This window comes from Catharus ustulatus, chromosome 15, assembly GCF_009819885.2.
Source record: "Catharus ustulatus isolate bCatUst1 chromosome 15, bCatUst1.pri.v2, whole genome shotgun sequence".
In the NCBI taxonomy this organism is placed as follows: Eukaryota; Metazoa; Chordata; class Aves; order Passeriformes; family Turdidae; genus Catharus; species Catharus ustulatus.
Window position 1 is genome coordinate 17,460,438 of NC_046235.1, and position 27,392 is coordinate 17,487,829.

General features: G+C 44.3%; 1 protein-coding gene across 1 annotated transcript in view; it reads right to left on the reverse strand.

Annotated features, from left to right (window-relative positions):
- Nucleotides 1-3,291: 3,291 nt before the first annotated feature.
- The window catches only part of UBTD2 (ubiquitin domain containing 2), a 39,441-nt gene continuing 15,340 nt past the window's right edge, over nucleotides 3,292-27,392 (reverse strand). The window contains exons 2-3 of the mRNA XM_033073218.1: nucleotides 20,293-20,529; nucleotides 3,292-4,125 (exon numbers count right to left, since the gene is read on the reverse strand). Coding sequence (XP_032929109.1) covers nucleotides 3,728-4,125; nucleotides 20,293-20,529 — 635 coding nt within the window. The 3' untranslated portion in view covers nucleotides 3,292-3,727. The remainder of the gene's footprint in view (nucleotides 4,126-20,292; nucleotides 20,530-27,392) is intronic.

The window sequence follows — 27,392 nt, forward strand, 5'->3', positions numbered from 1 at the left end:
GGGTTCCCAATCCTATCCAGGTGTTCCCCATCCCCTCCTGGGGTTTTTTATCCTCTCTTGTAGTTCTTCATCCCCTCCTGGGATTTCCCATCCTCTCCAGGTGTTCCCCATCCCCTTGTGGGGTTCCCAATCCTATCCAGGTGTTCCCCATTCCCTCCTGGGGTTTTTTATCCTCTCCTTGTGTTCCCCATCCCTTCCTGGGGTTCCCCATCTCCTTCTGGTGCTCCCTCTCCCCTCCTGTTTTTTTTTTTTATCCCCTCCTGCGGTTCTCCATCCCCTCCTGGGGTTCCCAATCCTCTCCTGGGGTTTTTTATCCCCTCCTGGGGTTTCCCATCCTTTACAGGGATTCCCCATCCCCCCCTGGGTTTTTTTGTCCTCTTTTGGGGTTCCCCATCCCCTCCTGGGGTTCCCAATCCTATCCAGGTGTTCCCCATTCCCTCCTGGGGTTTTTTATCCTCTCTTGGGGTTCCCCATCCCCTCCCAAGCAGCCCCCAGGGCAGAGTTCCTGATTTCTCCCACTCCAGCCATGCCCTGCACCCAAATTCATTTCCCTCCCCCAGGGGACCCCCCCAAAACTCATCCCACACTCCCAGCCTTGGAATCTGCACCAAACCCCAACTTTCAGGGCAAACTCAAACATTTGAGACACAAATGTTCTCTGTCATGTCACAATTTCCAGTTCTGTCAGCTGCTTACTGATATTTTTAACAGGTATTTTGAAATTTGAAATTCTTCCCTAATAGGAACCTTGTAAAAATGTGTTTGTGCAGAGTATGTGCTGTCACTTTGTACAGAGAGGGTCAAAGTCTTCACTGTCACCTCCAAAAGCATTTTACCATTGAATTCTTGCAGGTTTTGATATGTGATTAAGGAGGGGGAGGCTGTTAAAGAGAATTTTCATGAACAAAGTCTCTGTTCTACTCAGAGCCCCCTCACAACACGGCCTTCAGAGCATCACCTTCTCTCCCTGCCATAAAAGCAATTAAAATAAAGCATGATCCTGTGGGACAGAGTCAGAAATCTGAGCCTTTTCCAGCCCAGAGGGGGGAAAGAAGGAGCAATCCCAGCCCCTACACCTCCAAACCAGCACCTGGTGACAAATTGCCTGAATGAAAATAGAAAAAAAAATAAAAAGAGGATCCTACAGAAATAAAATAACAGTTTTAGTGTTCACAGCTCCAGGTTTGCTCCTCCTTAATCCATCAGAATTTCCCCCCTTTCCAGGAGGGACTGCAGGGAAATGACACCATAAAAACCATTTATCCAGACATATAAATTGTGCCTTGTAAGACAAGTTGTGTCCTCCTGGCATGAACCCATCCTTTGCCCAGAGAAAACCCAAGAGAGGTTTTTGACTTGTTTATGTAGCAAATTTTTCCCCCTCCCCTGGAATGCAAAAGATTTGGCTGCAAAACACCTCAAGTACAGTAAATCAAATTTGCTTTTAAAAAAACTCCACGATAGAAAACTTGTTCTAGGTTAGTCTTGATCAGCTCACTTTCACCTTTAAAAATAAAGGAATAAAGAAGAAAACAGAAAAGCAAAGCAAGTCACTTTGGTGATTATGAGAACAGGGAACTCATTTTCAATTCTACAGCTCTGCCACTGCATTTCAGGCATCCTGCACCAAGTGGGGCTGCCAGAAACCACAGGTTTGATACAAAATGAGGACCAAAAAAAGCTGTAGTTGGGTGGGGTGGGAAATGCAAACAAAACGTGGCTCTGCTTCCCAACCCTCAGTGAAATTCTGCTGGGATGTCCCTGATCATCCTGACTCAACTCCCTTGGAGTTTCTGAGAGCCAGAAATTTGATTTCTGTGGAATTACTGAAGGAGCAGAAGTTTAAAATTGTCAAGGGAATCCCCCAGTTTCACTAAATTAGAGAGGGAAGACAGAAACCAGGAACAAAAAACTCTGCAATTCCCACATTAAGAGCACATTTGACTTTGGAAGAAGCGATTTCAGCGATGGCTTAAACCCCAAGCAAACAGAAATGAGGATGAGAAGAGCAGGGCCTTGATGTCACCAAGGGCAGGTGACAAAGTGCCACAGAGCAGCCCCAGCTGGGGGACAAAGGGATCCCCCAGCCCCAACAGGGCCTTGGAGACCCCAGGAGGATTTGTCATGTGCTGAAAGGTCCCTGGTACATTCTGGTGGGGTCACCCCCAGAGTCACCACACTGGTGACACCCCAAAAGGTGCCAGCTGTGAGCTGCTGCACCCCCAGCACCCCCAGGCTCTGTCACCTCTGGGGGAGTGTGGGGGCTGCAATCCTTCACAGCTGGAGGAGCTCAGAGTCACCTGAAATCAGGAATTCAGTCACCTGAAATCAGGAATTCAGAGCCACCTGGATTCAGGAATTCAGCGACCTGGATTTAGGAATTCAGAGCCACCTGAAATCAGGAATTCAGAGCCACCTGGATTCAGGAATTCAGCGACCTGGATTCAGGAATTCAGAATCATCTGGATTCAGGATTTCAGAGTCATCTGGTTCAGGAATTCAGCCACCTGGATTCAGGAATTCAGAGTCACTTGAATTCAGGATTTCAGAGCCACCTGGAGTCAGAGTCACTTGAATTCAGGGTCACTTGAGTCCAGGATTTCAGAGTCATCTGAATTCAGGAATTCAGAGCCCCCTGAATCTAGAATTTCAGAGTCACTTGACTCCAGGATTTCAGAGCCCCCTGCATTCAGGATTTCAGAGTCCCCTGGATTCAGGATTTCAGAGCCCCCTGGACTCAGGATTTCAGAGTCACTTGAATTCAGGATTTCAGAGCCCCCTGGATTCAGGATTTCAGAGCCCCCTGGGTTCAGGATTTCAGAGCCCCCTGGATCCAGGATTTCAGAGCCCCCTGGATCCAGGATTTCAGAGCCCCCTGCATTCAGGATTTCAGAGCCCCCTGGATCCAGGATTTCAGAGCCCCCTGCATTCAGGATTTCAGAGCCCCCTGGACTCAGGATTTCAGAGCCACCTGCCCAGGGGTGCTGTGGGGCTCAGCCTGGCTCACCTGAGCACAGCCTGGGTGTGATGTGAGGGACAGGGATGGAGCAGCCCCAGCCCCAGGTGGCCCAGGGGAGGCTCTCAGGGCTGGAGCAGGGCAATGCCAGTACAGTACAGAGGTTCAGGGCTGAGTTATTGCCAGCAGTGGCACAGGGCTGCAGTGCCACCTTGGAATGTACAACTGCTGGGGCTGAGCATCACCAGGAGCTGCCAGAGGGCAAAGCCCAGCCCAGCTGTGTGCCCAGGGCTGCCTGTGCCCCACCAGAGCCTGGGCACATCCCTGCCAGGCTCCTTCCTGCAGGAGCTGTGTGTGCTGGAGCTGCAGGCATCCATTCCTCTTCAAGTTGGTTTTTTTTAAATAAAAGTGCTCTCTGTTGCTCCAGCCTCACGGACCAGGACACCACTGATCATTTCAGGATGATTCCACAGCTGTATTAGGTGAACAATCTCTTCCCTCCCTCTTTTCCCTTCCTTTTCCTTTGCCCTGTTCCTCTTGCTGTCGTGCTCAGTAGGAGATCAGGCAAACCCCAGAGGCCAGGTCACATTTTGACATTTTTGCAGCTCCCCATCACAGATGGAGAATTTTTGCTGGTCATTCCTTGCAACCCATCCACAGGAGCAGGACAACCCCGAAGAGAGAAGAGAGGGCAGCAAAACCAAACCCCCACAACAGAGACTCAGCAGAGCAGAACCAACAAAACGAACAGGAAAAAAAAAAACCCAAAAATTAGTTTTCCACCGGGGTGGGATTCGCTAAGGGCTGGCTCACGATGACTTGCACCACGTAATCCTTTGGGATTTTCAACTCCTCCAGTTTCATTTTATCTGCCAGGGGTCTCCCAGAGAAGAACCAGCGCTGGCTGCCCGGCTCCACTCCCTCCACGGCGTGCAGCCGGCGCTTCATGTGGAACACGCTGTCCATGCTGCGCACCTGCAGCCTCAGGTCCTTGCCCGTGGACAGGCGCAGGCGCAGCTGGCACTCGTGGCCCGAGTTGGGAGGGGGCTCAGGGATGTCCAGAGTCTCCAGGTCTCCCTTCTCCTCGATCATGTTGATGGGGGGGGCCAGGCAGTACACTGGCAGCTGGTAGCGGTTGCCCAGTTCATCGTAGCACTCGGTGAGAGCACCTTGGGGACAGAGCAGGGACAGTCAGTGGGGAGGGCTGGGATAATGATACTGGGGTGGGGGGTCTGGGAATTGGGGACAGTCAGTGGGGAGGGCTGGGATAATTCATACTGGGGTAGAGGTTCTGGGAAATTGGGGGAGAATCAGTGGGGATGACTGAAATAATTATAGTGGAGTGGGGATTCTGAGAACTGGGGGAGAATCAATGGGAACTGGTGATATAATTCATATTGGAGTGGGGATTCTGAGAATTGGGGGAGAATCAGTGGGAATTCCTGTCACAATTCATACTGGAGTGGGGATTCTGAGAATTGGGGGAGAATCAGTGGGAATTCCTGTCACAATTCATACTGGAGTGGGGATTCTGAGAATTGGGGGAGAATCAGTGGGAATTACTGGTATAATTCATACTGGAGTGGGGGTTCTGGGAATTGGGGTAGAATTCCTGGTATGGTTCATAGTGGAGTGAGGGTTCTGAGAACTGGGGGAGGATCAGTGGGGATGGCTGAAATAATTCATACTGGAGTGGGGATGACTGATATAATTCATACTGGGAATAGGGAGAGAATCAGTGAGAATTCCTGGTATGGTTCATACTGGGGTGGGGGTTCTGGAAATTGGGGACAGTCAGTGGGAATGGCTGAAATAATGATACTGAGGTGGGGGTTCTGGGAATTGGGGGAGAATCAGTGGGAATTGGTGATATAATTCATATTGGAGTGGAGATTCTGAGAAATGGGGGAGAATCAGTGGGAATTCCTGGTATGGTTCATACTGGAATGGGGATTCTGAGAACTGGGGGAGAATCAGTGGGGATGGCTGAAATAATTATACTGGGGTGGAGATTCTGGGAACTGGGGATATTCATTGGGAATTCCTGGTATGGTTCATACTGGGGGTGGGGATTCTGGGAATTGGGGACAGTCAGTGGGAATGGCTAAAATAATTATACTGGGGTGGGGGTTCTGGGAATTGGGGGAGAATCAGTGGGGATTGATGATATAATTCACATTGGAATGGAAATTCTGAGAATTGGGGAACAGTCAGTGGGAATTCCTGGCATAATTCATACTGGGGTGGGGATTCTGAGAATTGGGGGAGAATCAGTGAGAATTCCTGACACATTTCACAGGAGTGGGAATTCCTGGCACAGTTCACACTGATCACTCTTGAGAATTGGGGGAGAATCAGTGAGAATTACTGGTATGGTTCATACTAGAGTGGGAATTCTGGGAATTGTGGGAAAATCAGTGGGAATTTCTGGCAAAATTCACACTGATCACTGGAGTGGGAGTTCTGAGAACTGGGGGAGAATCAGTGGGAATTCCTGACATGGTTCACATTGGAGTGGGAATTCCTGGCACAATTCACACTGATCACTCTGAGAACTGGGAAAATCAGTGGGAATTCCTGGCACAATTCACTCTGAACTGCTCACTCTGGGAAGTCCCACCCTGCTGTTCAACCACCCAAGAGGTGAGCTCAAAATTCAGCCTTTAAAGGACCAGACAAAAATCATCAATGCCCCACCTCTGCACAGAGTAACTTGCTGTGAGATAAAAGCACCCCCTGAAAGCCAAACACCCCCTCCAGATAAACCAGGATGAACTCCCAAAACATGTAAAATATATAAAAATATAAAATATTTATATAGAAATATATAAACATAAAAATGCCACTTGGAGCAATCCCACCACGCTGACCCCAGGCTGTGAAAATGCAGGAGAGCTCTGTGAAAGGAGGATTTTGTCATTTTAATGGTTTTTAATGGTTTTTACAGGCCTGGTGTTTTAGTGAGCACTGCCAGGACAAACAAACAGGGCCACCCAAGTCTGCAGCACCAGCAAAAAAAAAAAAAAAAAAAAAAAAAAAAAAAAAAAAAAAAAATTCCAGCAGAGGGATTTTTATTTCCCCAAATTCCTTTGGGATAACCTGGGTGCTCAGGAATTCTAGCTGAGGTATCAAACACAGGCTGAGTTTTTCACAGTGTGACTTTCTAAACCAGGTTTCAACTTTAGAAAATAGATTTCAAGTGCTACACTGGAAAAGCAGCAGCACATTTTCTGTGCTGTTTGAAATATTCAATTTAAGAGAAGGGTGAATTTTTTTTTTAAATTTGGATTTTTTTTTTTCATGTTGACACTGAGTTGTCTTAAACTTTGCTGTTTGATCAGCAAAATTTCCACAATATAAAATAATAACTGGGTGTCACCAGTGTAACAGCAGCATCTTCTGCTGGGAATCTTTTGGTTAGAAATCCTCTTTTTTAAAGGATAATTTGTATTTGTGAAAACACACAGAGGAAATCAATCAAAAGATCAATGTTTTAAATTTCTGTTTGCACTGAGGCATCTGTGCCCTGAGATTTATGAGAGAACAGAACAAAAAAATGAAATAAATGATATAATTACATAGCTCATTACAGTGTTTTACCATTAATGAATTTCAGAGCAAACCAAGTTTTATCAAAGCTGTGTTGGACCCAAACCCTTTTTGGTTCATTTACTGAAGCTCCCACTCTTCAGTTTTGTTTTACAACATTCATTTCACTCCTCATCTATTTGCTAAATGTCACAGGACTAAATTCCAGACAAGTTTGCTGCTCAAAACAAAATCCAAACCTCAGCAGCTAAAATTTCTTCATTTCTCTTAAAAAGAATGCATCAGCTTTAGAAGAGCACCTCCAGGAGTTCATTTTAATTTTTAATTTTAATTTTCAATTTTAATTTTTAATTTTAATTTTTAATTATTGTTAAATAACAGGCTGAGGAATTCCTTCATCATTTATTTGGTTGCCCAGCTGAACTAACAGGGAGGTCAAAGCTATAAACACTGGATTCCTTCATCATCATCAGATAAGCAAAATTGAAACAAATCCTCTCAAACAGCAGCTAAAAAAATAAAAATAAATAGGAAAAGACCCAGTAGTGGGAAGCACTTGTCAACAAAATAAAATAAAATAAAATAAAATTTAAAATTAAAAAACTCTTCCCAACTCTGCTTTTCTAACTGAAAATCCCAGGGAATCAAACATCCCAACTAAAAACTGAGTAATTCCTAACACTGCTGTTCTAACTGAAAATCACAGTTTAAAAACTCTTACTAGTTATTTTAAATTAAAAAAAATATTTAAAATTAAAAAGCTCTTCCCAACTTTGCTGTTCTAACTAAAAATCCCAGGGAATTAAAAATCCCAATTAAAAAACTCTTCCCATCTTTGCTGTCCTCACTGCAAATCCCATTTCTGATCCTTCCTGCACCTTGGATCATTTTTAACTGGAAGGGGCACTAAAAAAAAATATCAAATTTTTATGAGAAAGTGGAAAACAAGAGAGAAAAAACAATTTTTTTAGGTTTTTCTGTTCCTTCCAGCATCCCACATCCCAACTGAGCCTGACTCCCCTGATTTCCCATCCCCAAAGCAGACGCCAAAATGAAAATTTGAGTTTTCCCTGCTGGAACATCCAAAAATAAAATTAAAAATAAAAAAAAAAACCCTGGAAGGGGCAGATTCTGGGAGGAGAGCAGCAGGAAGCAAGGGTGGCAGACAAGAAGTTACAATGCAAAAATAAAAAATAAAAAAAAAACAACAGCAGATGGGATAATTTGAATATTTCAGCCTTGGGGAAGGAAGAATTCTGGAAGGCAAAGCTTCTTGTTGGTTGTTATCCAGGTATGAAACAGCTTGAGAATTTCTGAGGGAAAAATCAGCAGATGTGATCACCAGGCAGAAGGAACATTTTGAGATGAATTGCTTTGCCAGCCACACAAAACTTTGTTTTCTGAAGATAATGAGGATTTTGGAAAGGGAAAATATTAAAAATTCTGCTTCCACCCCAGAGTTACTGATCCAACAATTTAAGAGCTCTCAATGACAGGAAATCAACTTTTGCAGGAGTTATTAAGGCAGGAAAATATGGTCCCACTCACCTGAAAACACACAAAGTTTTAATGCATTTAAAATGGAATTTTGGCATTTCCTGAAGCTGCACACCATTCTCTTCAGGAAAATTCTCATTTTCTGCTCATAAAGAGCTTTGTACTTTACATTTTAGGAGCAAATTTTGAGGAGCATTGCTCAGAAATAACCCAAACTTAACAACTGAGCAGATTTCCGTTTTTTATTTGATTTTTGCCCAGACAGATTTGCTGCAGAAAGAGAAATGAAGACAACACAACCCAAAGTGCAGCAGTGCAGTGAGACTCAGACTGTCTGTGTGTAACACACCTGCCTCAGTTCTTTTCCTGCCTGAAAACCTCCATTCCAAAGCCAAGCTGAATAAATTGGGAACAGCAGAGTTTTCACCTGTGGAGCATTGATTTGGACCCAATATAAATCATTAATGAAATTCAGTAAGAAAACAAAAGAGTCTCTGGGTCTTACAGCAGAGCAAAGATGAGGCAGCAAAGCTGAATTAACTCTTCATCTTTATTAGCTGTTGATTCCAGGTCTGGGCTGGGAAATCCAGGGTTTATAAGGAAAAAAATCCCTTTTTTAATTTTTATTTTTGCTGTGCTGATGTCAGGAGGGTGGGAATGGGACAAGAGCAAACAGCAGAGCTTTGTTCCACTCACCCCCAGACAGCCCAAACTGGGAGGAGCTCACACCAAAAAGCTTTTCCTGATTTAATCCCACCAGAAAGTGCTCAGCTCATTCCTGGGAGCTGCTGTGCCCCCCTGGCTCTCCCCTTTTCCAGAGGGGAATTGGGGGATGCTCAGTGAGGCAGTGCAATAAAGCAGCTACAAGAATTCAGGCTGATAAACCACTCATCTAAATCCCCTCCTGTCCTTCTTCCACACTGAATTTTGATGATTTGAAAGCTGCTGGACAGAGGTGCAGGTTGGATGCTGAGTTTGAATCAATCTGCTCTCATCCCCACCCTCCCTTTGTCAGCTCCTTACACAACGGGGTGTGCAGATAATTGAGCATTTAATAATTCTCATTTCAAATCCACAGAAAAAACAGCTCTTCCATTAAGGGAACATTATTGGTCTGGCTGCAATCCATGCTGGAGAACAACTCCCAGAGCAGCAGGAGCTCCCAGGAGCTCCAGGAGCAGCTCAGTCCCACTTGGGGCAACTGGAACGAGACACAAAGGAATTGAAATGAAAAGAGGGGAAATAAGGGGACTCTGCCACCCTTCCCAACCCCCAGGATCCCACCCAGCTGCTTTTCCTGCAGTCACAGAATGGTTGGGGCTGGAAGGGACCTCTGGACATCACCCAGGCAGGGTCACCTGGGGCAGGTGACACAGGGACACGTCCAGGTGGCTTTGGGATGTCCCCAACCTCCCTGGGCAGCTCTGCCACTCTGCACAGAAAGAACTTTTTCCTCATGCTGTAATACCAAAATAATACTTCTAAAGAGCAAATCCCAGCTGGAGAATCCAAGCAAAGATCCCTCAGGTGCCTCAAACCCAGCACAGCTCAGGTTCCTGAGGGACAGGGTGTCCAGAGCAGCTGGGGCTGCCCCAGGAAAAGCTGGGATGGTGGAAGGTCCCTGCCCATGATGAGTTTGGAGGTCTCTTCCAGCCCAAATTTTGGGAAAAGCCTGCAGCACATGTGCTGGGCTTGCTGATCCTCTCCATCACAGCATCACTCCATTCATCAGCACTAATTAACTGGGCTGAAGGTGAGAGGTAATTAACACAGCTTCTGAAATGGAGCAATTTCTGCACTAGCTACATTTGTTCAGATTGGAGCCCCAGCTCCCAGGGGTGCATGATCAGAGGGAACAGGGATGGATCACTCCAAATTCCTCCCAAAAATCCACATTAATGCCAACAGCAGCAGTGGCAATCCTGGAACTGGGGGATTCCAGAGGAGCTGGGATCTCTCACCCCACCTCTCCCACCTGATGGGGAAAGGGGAGACCAGGCAAAGCTCCAAATTCCACAGCAGGAACTTCCCAAACCTCCTAATCCTCCCCTAAAACAGAGCTCAGATCCCTCCAGTCTGTGCAGCTCCTTGCCTTCCCATCCCTGGCTTTGATAAATAAAGTAATTATGCATTAATGCTCGGCAGTTGTCATGTTAACAACACCATATGTAGTGCCACTTCCACTTCCCTGTAAAACTTGGATCTAACATTGCAGGGAAGGAACAGCTTCCAAGAGATATTCCATCAGGGTTCAAAGATGACAAGTCATTTTACTAATGAAGTATTCATCTACTACTCTGCTTTGCATGTCATGAAAATAGATGCCTGTCTAGACAAGCTTCTTAGATAAAAATTTAAAAATAAAATGGTTGGTAAAAGCTTCTCTGTGTACCCTCTTCATTTACATTTGCTGGTCTGCATTATCTGGCTTCTTCAAGGGGCTGGAGGGTTTTGGAGGAGGAAAAAAAAAAAGAACATTATCATCACCTGAGGCTGCATTGCTTCCCTCCTGGCAGAGTTTCAAGTCCCCAGGTCACCAGCCCAGGGTGAGGCTGAGCTCACATTTGCAGAAGTTGTCACTGCCTTGGTTACCATTGATTTTGTCAGGCTGCTGTTCCCATAAACCCAGAGAGAACACCTGGCACTCAGCACCCACATCCCAGAACTCACATGGTTCAAAGGGAAATCTCTGCCTGACAGAGATTTCCTTCTCCTTGCCAGCCACAGGCAGGGACAGATTTTGTCCCTGGAATGCAAAGTGAGCTCCAGGAATTCCTTGGGCACTCCAGGGATGGGGATCCAAACCTCCCTGGGCACTTCCATGGGGAAATTCCTGCTGTGTCCACCCTGAGGCTGCTCCCTCTCCTGTCCCTGTTCCCTCTCCTGTCCCTGTTCCCTCTCCTGTCCCTGTTCCCTGGCTCCAAACTCATCCCAGGGAATTGCAGAGAAGAGGCACAGCCTGCCCAGACCTTGTTGGGATGTTCAACCAGAGCTGCTGCTGCTCCTGTGCACTCCAGACAGGGAGTTCAGGCTCCACCAACCCCCTGCCTGCTCAAAATGAGATTCCAGAGAGTTCCATCAGAGCTCCAAGTGGGAATTTGGGGTTGGTGAAGCTCCAGGTAAAGCAGGAGCAGACTGAGCACCCAAAAATTCCCCAGCCAGCTTTTCCCTGCACTCCTGTTCTGCCTCATCCCAACTCCCTGCATCCCTGTGCTGCCCTTCCAAGGAGCCTGCAATCACTCCTTGGCATTCTCAGCCTCACCAGCAAAAATGTGAAAAGCTCCAGGGAGGTCAGGCAGCCTGACAAGACCCCCAAAAATAAAATTACACCCCAAGGCTCTGGGGTGGAGGGGATGAAAGGAGGTCACACAGGATCTGAGGCAGCAGTGCTGCTTTATTTGCTTTATTTTATTTATGGTGCTGCTCCTTCAGAGTGCTCTTGTTTAAAATAAAAAAAAAAAGAGGGGAAAATGATAAAATCAATAATTTTAAAGGTGGAGGATTGAATGTTGGTGCTGCCTCATGCCCTGAGGCTGCACGGATGGGGAGAGCCCAGAAAGGTGAAAAATTCAACGCTGTAGCTGTGACCTTCTGTAAAAACCTTCCCTGATCACTCAGGAATTATTAAAAGCACCTCAGAGGTTTCACTGGTCCTGTTTTAAGGAGCCAAGACAAGGATGGAAACCCAGAGTTCATTTTGCTGCAGGTTTTCTTTGCAATAAAGCTGCAAACCAAACATTGCTCAGTCTGGGCTGGGCTCACACAAAAAAAAGAAAAGCTTTTTTCTCACTGATAACTTTCTCAGTCAGCAAAAAGCAGCTCTAGGTGCAAGAAAATTTTTAGAAATTAGGATTTTTCCAGAGGTCAAGCTGTCTGCAACACACCCAGTGAATGACTCAAAGCTCTCAGCCTGAGTATTTATTGAAGGAGGCTGTGGGATATTTAAAAATACTGAAATCCCTCAGGAGTGCTGCCCTCTGTTCCTCAGGCAGCATTTCCTCAGCCCTAAAAGGTTAAAGGGAGAAGTTTCTGGAGCTCAGACACTTCTGGCCATAACAACTACTTTGCCTTGGTTTTGGAGAAAAGTTGCCATTTTTATTTTTATTTAAATTCCTGAAAGCAAAGCAACAGAAGATGCCAAATGTTTTGGCCACAATGAGGAGCCAGAAACACCCAAGGGCTGGCTGAGCTCCTAATTTTCCAACCTGAGGACACCAATCCCCCCAGAAAACCAAATTTACTGCAAAACACTACTGCAGAAAGGGCAGAGCTACCCCTGGAGATCCCCAGGAAGGCTCAGAGGGCTCCCACTGGAATCTGCAGGGGGGGTTCAAAATCTTCATTTTAAACTCCAATTTCCCACTCATTTTTAAACACTTCATATTTCTTTTTCTCATTTCCCAAGCAGACAGCAAGGCAGATGAAGCTGATCCTCAGCTCAGTGTGAGCAGCAAGGAATGGAGCAAATGTCCAGTCCTGGGGAATATTTAATAAAGTACAAATCATGGCCTGACCACTATCAGATACCACACACCATTATTCACCTAAAGCAGACACAAACCTGTCTGCAGCATCTGCAACACCCACAGCAACAAGCAGCTCCCTACATGAGGAATTTCAGATTTTTTCTGTCACAAATCTGGGTTTGTTTTGAGCGTCTCGTGGCCAGTTTGGGTTCGTTGCTTTGGGGTTTTTTTTTTGGTTTTTTTTTTTTTTTTTTCCATTAGAGGAATTAACTGCAATTTTCTGGTCACACATTAATGGTTAAAAAAAGCTCTGAAACAGCATTTCTGAAAAGAATTGCAGAGAAAAGTCAAACTGAAACCAAAGACAGGAAACAGAGGCAAGAGCTACAGGGGAAGGGACTTGAGAAGAGTCCAAACAATTCTGTTGACAAAGCTCCTCAAAATACCTTTCAAAACACAAGAGCAGAAGTTCAAGATATTTAAGGAAAACAACAGTGGGATGGAGCCATAAGTGGGGATTTTATTGGAAGGGTTGAGAGTTTCTAACCTGCACTTAGACATATAAATATTCCAGCCAGCCACATCCTGAGATTTGATTCATTTTCCTTCCACTTGGAGAAAACTTTGAGAAATTCAGCATCCCTCAGAAAGGATGCTGTGATCTATTTAAAAAATATTAATCACAGCAGAAATGATGGAGAGCAGCATCTTCACTGGAGGAGGCTGGTGGGGAAAGGGATTCTTTCTCAAGTTTAGTAGGAATTTGGGGAGACAACAACAAAGCAAATCTGAAAAAGGGATTTGGGGGTGAGCTGGGCTCCCCCACTCTGAAATGTGGATTTCAGAAATGGATTTTGGGATGAGTTCAGCTGCCCCACTCTCAGAAATGGATTTTGGGGTGAGCTGGGCTTCCCTTCTCAATTTCAGAAATGGATTTTGGGATGAGTTCAGCACCTCCACTCTGGAAAATGGATTTTGGGATAAGCTGGGTTCTCCCACTCTCAGAAATGGATTTTGGGATGAGCTGGGCTCCCCTACTTGATTTCAGAAATGGATTTTGGGCTGAGTTCAGCTCCCCCAGCTCTCAGAAATGGATTTTGGGTTGAGCTGGGTTCCCCTGCTCCAGGGAAATGGATTTTAGGATGAATTCAGCTCCCCCACTGTCAGAAATGGATTTTGGATGAGCTAAGCTCCCCAACTCCAGGAAATGAGTTTTGGGGTGAGCTGGGCTCTCCCACTCTGGAATATGGATTTTGGGATGAGATGGACTCCCCAACTCGATTTCACAAATGGATTTTGGGATGAGCTCAGCTCCCCAACTCTCAGAAATTGATTTTGGGGCTGGGCTCCCCTACTTGATTTCAGAAAAGGATTTTGGAGTGAGCTGGGCTCCCCCACTCTCAGGAATGGATTTTGGGATGAGTTCAGCTCCCCCACTCTCAGGAATGGATTTTGGGGTGAGCTGGGCTCCCCTGCTCCAGGGAAATGGATTTTAGGATGGGCTCAGCTCCCCCACTCTCAGGAATGGGTTTTGGGATGAGTTCAGCTCCCCCACTCTCAGGAATGGGTTTTGGGATGAGTTCAGCTCCCCCACTCTCAGGAATGGGTTTTGGGGTGCCTGGCAGAGCCCAGGGCAGCACAGCACCCCAGCAGTGCCATTTGGTGCCACCCCTGGAGCCCAAACTGAGCTTTTGCCAGGCAGCAGAACTGGGCAAACCCATCCCAGAGGATCCCTGGGTCCCAGGAGGGGATTCAAGCAGGATTTTATAAAATGCTCCATGGATTCACTCCCCATTGCAGCCTACAGAGGAGACCTGACGTCAAGAACCCTTAAAAATAGCCATGGATGTGGAGAAGAAAAAGCCAAATAAAAGCACTCAGCTAATGCACACAGTGCCAGCAGCAGCCTGGCTGCTTCCTCACAAGACAGCAGCAGTTTGGGTTTTAGTCCCTGCCTTTTGGGCTTTTTTTTTTTTTAACTGAAGTAAAAACAAACCAGAAAAACCTTCCCTTGAACTAATAACTGCTGTCTCCTGTGCTGAGTTTAGTAAAAAAAAACCAACAAAAAGCCTCAAAGCAACAAACCAGGAGGCCCAGCTGTAAATTTTATGCTGTTCACTCCAGATTTTAGAGTTTCCTCAACTTTCAGAGCCTGCATTTTCCTCTCAGTGCTGCTGCTGCTCACACTGACAGACAGGCTTTGATAGCCAGACCTCCCAAAGCTTTCATAACTCTGCTGGAATCTAAAATTAGACAGCCACAGTCACCAAAATATCATTTAGTCCCCTTTTAAAGGGGCATGAGAGAAACCTGAGTGAGTTTTTGGCATCCTCACAGAAAAAACTCATTGCCCAACAATGTTTTGTGGAGAATGTAATCCATCACAAACAGGATTTTTAGTGATAATTAAAAAGCCTCTTCAGACAAGCAAGGAATTCCTGCAGCTTTAATTCCCAGCAATTTTCAGGGCCAAGAGGAAGAAAAAACCACAAGGACATGGTGGCTTTAAGGGCAGCAGTTCACAGGGGATAAAACTGAAATTACAGCAAAATTCACTGTACAGATGCACCCCATGACAAACCCATCAATACAAAATGCAATTCCAATATTGGCAGCACACAAAAAGCACTGAGAAGGACAGAGCTGCTGGATTTTCATCCCTGGAATGGTCAGGGCTCAAAAGCTGCCACGTTTGATAGCATATTTCTGAATTACTGTGCAAATCTCAATGCTAATGCTTGGCTTGCTGGGCTGTGAGCACACATTGACAGGTCAGGTTTGAACATCAAATAAAAATACAGGGGCTCAAGAAATGCAGATTTTGATGGGCTCAAGAAATGGAAATTTTGATGGACTAATAAATGGAGATTTTGATGGATTCAATAAATGCAGATTTTGATGGGTTCAATAAATGCAGATTTTCATAGGTTCAAAAAATGCAGATTTTCATGGGTTCAGTAAATGGAAATTTTCATGGACTCAAGAAATGCAGATTTTGATGGACTAATAAATGGATTCAATAAATACAGATCTTCATGGGCTCAAGAAATGCAGATTTTAATGGGCGCAAAAAATGCAAATTTTCATGGATTCAATAAATGCAGATTTTGATGGGCTCAACAAATGCAGATTTTCATGAGTTCAATAAATGCAGATTTTCAAGAAATGTAGATTTTGATGGGCTTAAAAAATGCAGATTTTGATGGGCTCAAAAAATGCAGATTTTGATGGATTCAATAAATGCAGATTTTGATGGGCTCAGTAAATACAGATTTTCATGGGCTCAAGAAATGCAGATTTTCATGCGTTCAGTAAATGGAGATTCTCATCAAATATAAATTTTCAACACAGCAAAGAGTAATTTTTATACTGACTACAAGTGCTGAGTGTTACAAACAGCCACACCTGGAGGTGCCCAGGGAACAGACCCCAGAATTTTGTGTTTTTCCTGGAAATCAGGCAGCTCCAGAGGTGGAATTGTGCAATTTTCCTTTTTGTGTGAAGGCAATATTGATTTAATTGGTATTGATAAATCTGGGATTGAGAGATCACTCAGTGCTCTGCTGGGACTGCTCACCTTGGAAATCTTCTCCAACCTAAATAATTCTGGGATTGTGTGGGATTTAATTAGAGTTTTGCTGGAATTTGTGGGAAATGTGCCATGCCTTCCCCACATTCTGCTCCTGGCTTTGAGGGGTTTTTGCTGTTGTTATTTAGGATTTTTTAATGCTTTTCTAATTAATATTTCACCCAGAGGAGAAGCAAATGCTCTATTCAGAGTGGGAATAATTCAGTGAGGTCCTTCACTTCTCCCCACAATTCCAGGGAAATATTCCCAGCCCTGGTTTTGGGATCTCACACAGCAAACAAAGAGCCAGAGCTGCTCCTGGAAAAGCTGAAAACTCAGCAGGAAAACTCTTTTATCACACAAGCAGCATGAAAGCAGCTAAACCCAAATATCCTGAGAGCTCTGAAGTGTCCATCCTGCAATTTATTGCCTAAAAACATCCACAGCCCAAAGCTGATGCTTTAAGGGTGAAGAGGGCATTTTATTAAAATTATTATTATTATAATTAATTATTATTAAAATTATTATTATCACCTATTATTATTCCAACTTGCATAAATGTATAAATGAAGTTTTTTCTGCCATCTCAAATTTATATTTTAGCAAAACAATGCAAGGGCTGCAAATATGGAATTTCTGAGATGTTAAACCCCAATATCTTGGGAATTCTGCTGCAGCACATGCTGGAATTTCAAAACTCCACTTAACCCCAGCCAGACTGGAATTAATATTAATTTGCAGGCCAAGTTCAGCTCAACATTAACATAATTATAAAATTCTCCACACTCACAAGATTTCCTGTTTGGTAGCTGGGAAGTGTGGAAAACTCTTCTCCACCAAATTAAAATGGGTTCATTAATAAAATATGGAGGATGTGCTGCTTTAAGGCAGGAGGAGGGGGGAAAAATGAAAGTATAAATTGGTGATAACGTTATTTCTATTTTTAAATCCATCCCACAGAGTCACCCAAGATAGATGAGGAGTGCTAAGCCCAGCCCACAAGCTTCTTTATTTATTTATTTAATACTTCTTACTTGCTATTTTTAACAGCAGAAGGCAGCAAAAGGCATCCATTAAAAAAAATTACACTGGTGAGAGTCTTCCTCACACCAGAGAAATGACAGATCTGGCTGAAAAGAGATTTTTTTTTTTCCTTTCCTGTAGGATTTTGGAATAAAAAAGCAATTTTATTTTTGCAGCATCAGCTAAGCCTGAATTTCTGTGTGCAGAATTTTTCTCTGTCAGTCCTCACTCATCCCCAGCTCCCTTTTCTCACTCCTCCACTTCCTGCAAGGTTTCATTTCCTCAGGAACCCATGGCTGGAACTCAGGGACACTCAAATGTGGATGCAGGGTTTGATTTTTGTTGGTTTTTTTAAAAAAAACACATTGTTGTACACACAGCAAATAAATAAAAGGAAACATCCCAGCCCATGGTATTGCATCATTTTGCAGAGGAAAAAAAAAATTAGTGAAAAATCTTTATTTTTTCATAGACTTCAAGGAATTTATCCAACAAATGTTGGGGGTTTTTAAGGAAAATATTTAATTCCCACAGAGCACTCAGTGCCACATCCAGGGGATCCAAATCCCAAATTCCTGAGCACCCTTCCCATGGAGAAATTCCTGCTGCTGTCCAGCCTGAGGCTTCATTTTCATCCTCATTTTTCTACAGAAGACAGAGCCTGGTCAGGTAATAAGCACCAGACTAAAAATAAAATAAAATAAAATAAAATAAAATAAAATAAAATAAAATAAAATAAAATAAAATAAAATAAAATAAAATAAAATATGAATTTCAGAAGTGCCAGTGCTGCCCTGCCACACTCATGAGGAAATCTCAGGGAATATCCACAGGGTCACATCCTGGATTTTCTCTTTTCTTTCCAAATTTTTACCCCAAAAGCTTTTTGCAAACAAAACCCCAGAGGTTGTTGGTGTCACCCAGAGCAAGGAGAGTTTATTTGTTCTTCCTGCCTGGAAAAAGCTCAGTTTGCATCCCCTCAGTGAAAGGATTTAATTCAGAATCTCTTCAGCCATGGCACTCAGGAATATTTGGATTTCTAGAAGCAGCAGCTTACTCTGGAGTGGGAAAGTGCAAAAGTGTCACCAGCAGAAAGATGAATAAAAATAAATATAAAAAATAAATATAAAAATAAATATAAAAATAAATATAAAAAATAAATATAAAAAATATAAAAAATTATAAAAATAAATATAAAAAATAAAAATAAATAATGCAGTTTTGTGGGTAGAAAAAGTCCTCTGTAAACTGCACATCATCCTGCACAAAAATTCTAAATATTCTGTTTGGAATTCAGCCCCAAGCCAGGGCAGCAGAGCCTCTGACACAGCTTTGATTTCTGAATTATTTCTGAATATTCTGCATGTGGGCCTTAAAAAGCAGATTCTAACCTGCCAGCAGCAGGCAGGACTGAAGCAAACTGCTGGAAAAACAAATTGAAGAGTTCACATCTATTTTTTATAGATGTGATTTTTCCTGGCATCTATAATTTATATTTTAGCAACTAAAAACAATACAGCAAGGCAGTTTCTGAGTTACTAATTATTTCCATTTATCTGGATGGTGACTTAAAATGATCAGTAACTTCTTGCCAGTCCCCTCTCACTTTATTTCTGTTAGGAATATAAGGAAATTATTAATTTCAGACTTGTGGAGTGAAGAAAAAAAAAAATCCCACCCAGCAGGATTCAGAATAACAAAACAAAAAGGAAAGTACCCAAAATAAAAGCTTGCAGTTTATCTCACCCAGGATCTAACAGCAGATTGCCAACCCCAAATTTTTGGGAATTTTTTTCAGACTCTTCAGAAGAAAAAGTTTAAAAAACCCCAACAGTTCAAGTGCCAAAGTAACCCATAAAATCAGGAGGGAAAAACAATCAACTTCCTTATGAAGAGAAGCTGGGGAAAAAAAATGATGAAAATCGTGCCTTGGAGCATCCAGGTGTCCAAGAAATCACAGAAAATCCCAAAAGACCAGACTCAAACTGAGGATTCCCAGCTCACCCATCCCAGCTGCAGGAGCTACAAAAAAAAAGAGATTTCCTTGGTCCCTCCATATATTAACAGCATTTTGCCTGGAAATTCTGAACAGTGGCACATCCACACAGAAACCCAGATATTTTAAACCATTCCATCCATTGATTTTTGGGGTAAAATATTTTAAAATATTGGGGTAAAATATTTTAATTACAGTAAATTCACGATTATAAGCCGCACGTCCGGGTGTCGGCAACTGTCTTGGGTTCCAGTACAGGATGTGATCAAAGGTGTCTGTTCTGTCACCATCTGCTGAGGGTGGGGCAGTGATCCTGATCTCTGTGGGAGATATTCTGCTAATGGGCATCCATTGAAACCAGGCAGGGCATTGTTCTTTATCTCATGGGATATCTCCTGTTCATGGCCATGGTTTATAAACCAGCTGGGGCAGTGTTCTTTATCTCATGGGATATCTCCTGTTCATGGCCATGGTTTATAAACCAGGCAGGGCATTGTTCTTTATCTTTTCACAACCCATCCTTCCTGCAGCCAGTCATTTTCTGCTCATGGCCATTGAGTCCCACTGTGGCACTGATAAAATTACTGCATCCCATTGGGAGTTGCTCCAGCCAGGGGGAAGAGCCCAACATTTCTTACCAAGATAAAAACAGAGGTTTTGGGACACTAAGGGAGCCCCTTTCTCCACTGCACTCCAGAGGAAAACCGGATTGCTCCACATCCCCACTGGAGCTCCGGAGGGAAACTGCACCTTGTACAGGAGCACTGCTCCAGCTGAGCCACATCTGTCACTGCAGGAGGATGCAGCCACCATGGGATGGGACTGCTGCCAACACCCTGCCTGACGGGTGTCAGGTTGTACTCTGACTGTGTCAGGGTTTGGGGTTTGTTCTTTGTAGTGCTGTATTTCTATTTTAATTTCCCTAGTAAAGAACTGTTATTCCTAATTCCCATATCTTTGCCTGAGAGCCCCTTCATTTCAAAATGATAATAATTTGGAGGGAGGGGGTTTACATTCTCCATTTCAAAGAGAAGCTCCTGCATTTCTCAGCAGACACCTGTCCTCCAAACTAGAACAGCAACTTTTTGTTCTTTGTCCATATATAAGCCACACCTGATTATAAGCCACACTTCAGATTTTAACCAAAATTGTAGTAAAATATAATTGTGAAATCACTGTACCAATATTTTACCCTGCTCCCCTCTGGAGAGGCCCCATCCTCGTGAGCTGCACCTACCATGGGGCAGGGTTATGTTTGCACCATCAATGATTGCTTGTGCCAGTTCGTGGTCGTTGCTCTCGAAGGCGTGGGCAGCAGCTTTGAGGGCATCCCAAATTTCCTTCCTGCCCTCGAAGGCCGGGGCTGTGTCCCAGAACTCATCCCTCTTACTGCGCAGCTGCCCGTCCGTCATGGGGTAATCGCTCTTCCATTTGGGTTTCTCTTTCTTCAGGGGTTGGTTACGACCCAGAGCCACTGTGGGGGACAAAGGGAAAAGGGAATTCATCACAACAACACCCACAAAAGTGATTTCTGTGCTGAGGATTTGCAGGGCTGGGTTTGCAGTCCTGGTCTTTTTTGTTCACACAATGCTCGTGGTTCAGATTTTTGTTTGTGGAGAGAATTATGGATTGTGTGGTGAAAACCAGAGTGTCCTGCATTTTCCCAAGCACCAAGGGCTCAGGAGAAGGGAGCTGGTATGGGTGTGGGCCATGTAATTGTCATTTGCTGCTTTTAATTAGGACTTGACTTTGCTTCTGTGCAGTGCATCCTCCTGATTTCCCCTGGAAATCCAGGAACCCATCAAGGTATAAAGAACATTTTCCTCCTTCTCAATAAACACAAACCCATCAGTTTCCCTTTAATACAGCTATTTTTGTGAGGTTATCACACAGCTATAAAAGCTCACACATTAAAACTCTCTGCTCCCTTCCATCAGTGCCTGGTGTTGGTTGCAGTAGGAGATCCCAAGTTCACACAGGTTTTCAGGAGACCAAAACCCCACGGGAGTTTTCCTTTGGTAACTCAGGATGACATCTTTGTGAACCTCAGGTGCATTCATGGAGGAGTTTGGAAAGGATTCCTGCTAGTGAGGTGACAGCCAACCAAGCAGAGGAATGAGTTGTTTGTTTTTTGTTTTTTTTTTGCATTAAAAAACATGGGAGAATGATTTGGGTTGGAAAGATCATCCTGTTCCCCACCCTCCACTGTCCCAACCCCATCCAGCCTGGCCAGGGATGGGGTCATGAGCCAAGAATTTCCTCCCAATATCCCATCTAAAGCTATTCCCTATCAATTTGAGGCCATTCCCTGTGTCCTGTCCCTCCATTCCTAGAAATCCTCTCTCTCCATCTGCAGCTCCTCCAGCACTGAGCCAACTGTGTCACCCCAAAGCTTCTCCTCTCCTGAACAAGCCCAGCTCTCCCAGCAGAGCTGCTCCATCCCCCAGCCCTCTGCAGGATGCATTTGCACACAAACAAAGCCAGAACCTCATTATAAATGACAGCTGCATGGCCCCCATGCACCCAGAACCCAACCACAAGGAACTCCTGAATCCTCCCAAGTGCCCACAGAACATTCATTGCTTTTTGTTCCCAGGGGATTGATTCCATGGGGCTGCTGGCATTTCTCTGAGCAGGCTGCAGAGCAGCAAGCCCCAGTGTTTACCAAACACCACATTTCCTGGCACAGCCCAGCCTGTCCCAGTCCAAGGCTCAGCTCAGCACGATGCTGGGGCAGCCTCAAGCAATGGGGTTATGCATTCAACCCTGGACATTCCAAAATTCTAAAAACATCAGTGGGAAAACATTACAACAAGGAATTGTTTCCTTGGTAAAGCTTAGCAGCCAGAGCATGAAATTTTCAGCCAGACAGGACACTGCAAGAAATGTGGGTCAGTGGGTATCTTTTTTTTTTTTTTATTATTATTTTTTCCATTCCACTTTAGCTCCCATCTGTTTGCACATGCACTCAATGGATGCTGGTTTGTCCCACAGGGCCCCCTCCTTGTCCCCAAACATCAATTATGGAAGCAGGTTAAAGGCACTTCCCACTGCAAACCCAGCAGCCCATTCACTCTGCCCCACACAGCACCCAGATTTATTGAAAATTGATTTACCCTCACTCCAGCAGAGGCTCAGACCCTCCCAGCCTCCAATAACTCCTCCCTGGAGATCCCACACACAGCAGGGATGATAAATTATTTTTTTTTCCCAAGCAGGAAGGAAGGGTGGTGGATTAAAGTGACTCTCCAACTGGCCCAAAAGCCAAATCCACTCTAACAAGCCATCCACCCCAGCACTGAGCCTTTAAACACAACTTGGCTTCAGCACAAGCCAATATTTAAAAAGATCTTTGATGTGTTTATCATTTATTAGAAGTGCTTCAAGGATCCCCAAAAAGTTTTCTGCCTTCCTGAAGAAATATTCATTATTTAGCTCTGTGGATGGGGCAGAAAGGATGAGAGAAACTTATGCCATGTAAAAAAATAATGTGTGAAAAGGCCTAAATATTTCTCTTTCCAGCCCATGTTTTAGTCACTAAAGCAAAACACACAAATTTCTACGACCAAACTTTTGGACCACATCAAAGGACTTTCCCTTTTCTGTTAACAAGGCTGATAAAAAACAAACATCAACAGTCTGAACCACTTAAAAGTATTTACAGTGTCAGTTTTCTACTCCTCACTTTGGAAGGAAACTAGAGCTCAAAAGGAAACCTTGACTTCACTTAAGACCATCCATCAGAGGCAGCACCAGCTTGCAGGATCCAGAAGAGAAGCAGCATCCACATTAATTTTTCATCTTACATCACTCCAACACGAGTCAGAAATTATTAATACCCTGCTCAAGAGCAGGAATTGTTCTCTAAATGCCAAGAAGGCACGTTCTCTAGGAAGCAATTCTCCAAGACACCACTCAGCACAGGCCAGGGTTGATATTTTTATTGAGGGATTTATTTATTTATTTACAATATGGACAGCAGTGCCAGTCTGCTTTGCAAAAAGTGAAACAGCAGTAGTGACACTCCAAAATACATGAGGCTGGTGTTGTTCCAACAGCTGTGCATCCCAAAGAAAAATCCACAGGATTTAGGGTGGAAAAGCCCTGCCAGCCCATGAGCCCAAGCTGTCCCCAGAGCTCTGCCACCTCCAGAATTCCTTGGGCACCTCCAGGGATGGATCCAAACCTGCCTGGGCAGCTCCAGTGCCTGCTTGAAAAGGTGGTGATGGATCCAAGGCTGGACACAAACAAACCCTTGGAGTTGTTTTTGGTTCTGTCTGATGTCTCAAAGTGCCCCACAGCAGCTGCTCCTGGAGGATTTATCAACATCAGTGCCACCCTGGCATCCTCAGACAGCCTGCCCCACTCAACTCCTGCCAGACTGCAAATCCTCATTTGTAAAAGGAAAAATGTGTTTCTCCAATCCTTGCAGAGTGTTTCAGAACCTGAATTGTGAATTTATTCCCCCTCCCTGCAGCTTCCCATCAAAGCAATGAATCTGGAAGGTTATCTCTGCTCCTTTTGAGAGAGTTTATGCAGATAAACCCAGATATTTAAATCAGTTTCTCAACAGAACATCAAGAAATGTCTCTGTGGAAGTTCTCTGCAGCAGCTGGTGTGTTTGTTGTGCTGCTATCACTGTGGATATCACTGTGGATATCACTGGTGCCTCTTCTGAGGGGCACCAGATGAGCAGGAGCAGCTGCTACCACAAGATTCTTGTATTAAAAGCCAATATCCAGCTACACAATCCATAATTCCTGATTTATACCCCTGTGAATTACAGCACTCCAGCACCAAACTGGGAATATTTCAGCCTCAGAGGGGTTTGAGTCAAAGCAAAATGGCAAAGCTGAGCCAGGAGAGCTCAGAGCCCTGGGATTTCTGAAGGATTTCTGGATCTTCTGACCTGCCAGGTAACCCTGCATGAAACCCCACACCTGAAACAGCCCTGAAGCAGCTGAGCTCAAATTATTCTAATATTTCTTAATTATTTGTGGAAACACCTCTGCTGTCATCTCCCTTATGTGAGTTTTCCCACCCCATCCTTCAAACATCTTCCACCTATTTCCAAAAATGAAATTAGGACTCAAATTTGGCTGCTCCATCCCTGCAAGTGCTCCACAGTGAATTTCTTCCTCTCCCTTGCAAACACAAGCATATGTTGCTGCTTGCAGCATTAGTAAAAATGCTTTTGTAAAAAGGGAAACTGGCCCAGGCTGGTGATGGAGAAGTTTCCAGGCACACAGAACCCACCCAGAAAATCCAGAAGGAGCCACCTGGGTTGGACAAGCTCCACCTGAGGTTGCTGATCTGCAGGGATTTCTCAGCAGCTGCATCCTGGAGGGACAAACCTCCTGTGGGAGGATGGACAAACAACCACAAAGCACCAGGGAGGGACACCCCAGACTGGAGCTCCAGAGGAGAGCAGACACAGGCAAAGACCAAAATGCTGAGATGTTCTAATAGGAGAATCTGGCAAGATCTATAATATTTCCCTTTTTTTTTAAATTTTTGTCTTGATTAAGAAAATATCCAAGAGATGAAGAAGGTTTGGAGTGAGCTGTGAGGAAAGAAGGAATGCCCAAGATAAAATATCTGGGAATGATGCTCAGGAGCTGCTGTCGGTGGAAAAGCTGGGATTTGAGATTCTGTCCATAGGAAAAGGCCAGAAATGATGAAATGAGAAGGGAAGAGCACAGAGCCAGAGCTGGCAGGGAGGAGAAGAGCCAGGTCCTGCCTGGTTTGAGGCTGCAAACACTCCCAGCTCCAGCAGGAGAAGGGATGGCCACCAAGAAACAGCTGCAGAAACCCCAGCAATGACTCAGAGCCAGCCAGGAGAAGCTGATTTTGTAAATGTTTTACAAATTGAGCCAATGATCAAAACTATTTTCTTTACCAGATTGCTTCCCTGTTGAGGCTCAGCTGCTAACAAAGTCTTTTTCTCTCATAAATGAAATGCAAATAACAGTTTACTACCCAGAAAGTTTCTTTTAGTAATAGTCCCAAGGGCTCCCCTCCCCACAATCACCAGGCACTTCTCTACTTAATCAAATGAGTCCCATTTTAAACCCATTTTGCTCCAATTTCCTCATAAGGTACCTTGTAATTTGGTATCAATTCATCCTAAACATTTTCTTTGCCTCGTTCTCCAGTGTAATCCTGAATTATGCTTGGAAGAGCCAGGACAAAGGAAAAGTGCAAAAACCCAGAAAAACAGGGAGGGAGGAAGGGAAAATTCACTGCATTTGAGCAGCAGACAATTTGAATTACATTAAGCAACACAGACTTACACAATTTAAATGATATTAAACGTACCCAACAACAGGAGAATGGCAGAATTTTATCTATTATTGCTAATTTTCAGCAATTTTTTTCTTGAGGTGGTTACATTTTTCCAAGGAAAGAAGAGGATTTTGGAACAGAAGTGGCACTGGACAGTGGCAAAGACTTGAAATATTAGTGAAAACATAAAGTGAAATATTAGGACAGTTAGGCTTTCCTAACAAGGAAATGAATTAACATTTCTAGGGAGCCAAATTTCCAAATAAATACAGATAGACAGAAAGATAATGCTAGAAACTAAGTCAAGCTTTGTGTTTTTTATAAGGGTAAAATTAACACTACTTCCCAGGTAGAAATTCAAGTCATATCTTGAAATAGTTGTGTACTAAAACACCAGGCTGCAGACTCAAAGCCAAATTATGAAAGTGCAAAGCAAAATTATAAAACTGTATGCAAAAGTATTAATTTTGAGCCAAATAACAAAAAAACTGAAGCTTTTCAGAGCAGCAAACCCAGCAGAGACATTTGAACACAAGAAAACAAAATCCTGAGTGATTTCCCCTTTTTCCCATCTGGAAGGAGGTGAAGAATGAAAAAAATAAACAAAATAAAATGAGATGGAGAGGGGAAGAAGCACTGCAAGCCAGGCTGGTGCTGAAGGATGGATGTGCTGCCTCTGGGGACAGGGGGACAATAAATCAGTGGTGCCACCCCAGTGCTCTGAGCCTGGCACACAGTGCTGGGCAGGGAATCCTCCCCTGCTCCTCCTCAATTCTTACCAAAATAATTGCCCAGAAGAGGCTGCAGAGAGTAAGATGGGAGTTCCTCTGGAAATTCCAGGCAACTCTGGACAAGTTCTCCATGCACAACTCATCCCTCCTGCCTCTGCCTGCACTTTGGAGCTCCCTGAGTCCAGCCAGGGTGTGAGAATGACAAACACTGACTCCAATTACCAGCCAGACACTGTGTTTGCAGCAGAAATTGTAGAAAAATCAGGAGATTTCCAGGCAGCTCATCACTCATCACCTCTGAAAGGAAGCAGAGGTGTTGCAGCAAGAAATAAAAGCTCCAGCTTTTTGAAATCTGCTCCTGGGTGGCATTGCAGAGATCCCAGCTCATCCCAGCACAGGCAGGACCTGCTCTGCACCCACAGCCCTGAACAACACAGGGACTGCAGCCAGCTCAGGGCACTCTGTGGCTGCAATCCCAGCCCAGAGCCTGCTGGCAAGGGGGGAATTTAGGCTGGATATTAGGAATAAATCCTTCCCTGGGAGGGTGGGGATGCTCTGCACAGAGGAGCTGTGGCTGCCCCTGGATCCCTGGGAGCACCTGGGACAGTGGAAGGTGTCCCTGCCCTGAACAAGATGATTTTGAACCAACCCAAACCCTTTTTTATTTCTATTATTATTATTTCCAAAAGCTCTGTGGGTTCTCCTCAGTCCTGCCTGCCCACCTGAAGCACGAGCAGAGGATTCTCAATCAATCCTGATTAAGCTCATGATACAACAGCTCCTCTGGACACAGAAAAATGTCTCAGGGAGGGAAAACCTTTGTGGGGCCAGCACATCCTCAGTGCCTTGGCCATGGGGTGAGCAGGGGTGAGGCAGGGGTGGTGTGGGAACCCAGGACATCCCTCTGGCTCAGAGACCTTGGCACAGAGCCCAAAACCCTGTGCCTTTGATTTTTTACCACCTTTGCATGAAGAGTTACAAGTCACAAAAAATAAGTAGAGTATAAGTTAATCACAAGGTTAAAAAGTAGATTTTAAAATTTTTTAGAATAAGGGTCTGGGGTCAAGATGGAGGAATTTGGGTGTGTTCTGTCCTTCTTTCTCCTTCTTCCCGCATCCATCTTTTGGGTGATGTTGGCACTTTTAGATTGGTTTAGGGTAGAACCAGACTGTACAATATAAGTGATAGGTATTGGGAGATAATTGTAAATAATGTTTATAATATTAAAAAATAATGCTGCCCTAAAGGCAGGCAGTGTGCCTGGGACTGACCTGCTGAACAGACCACAGCAAAGAACAAACTTCTTAAATAAGATAAAATA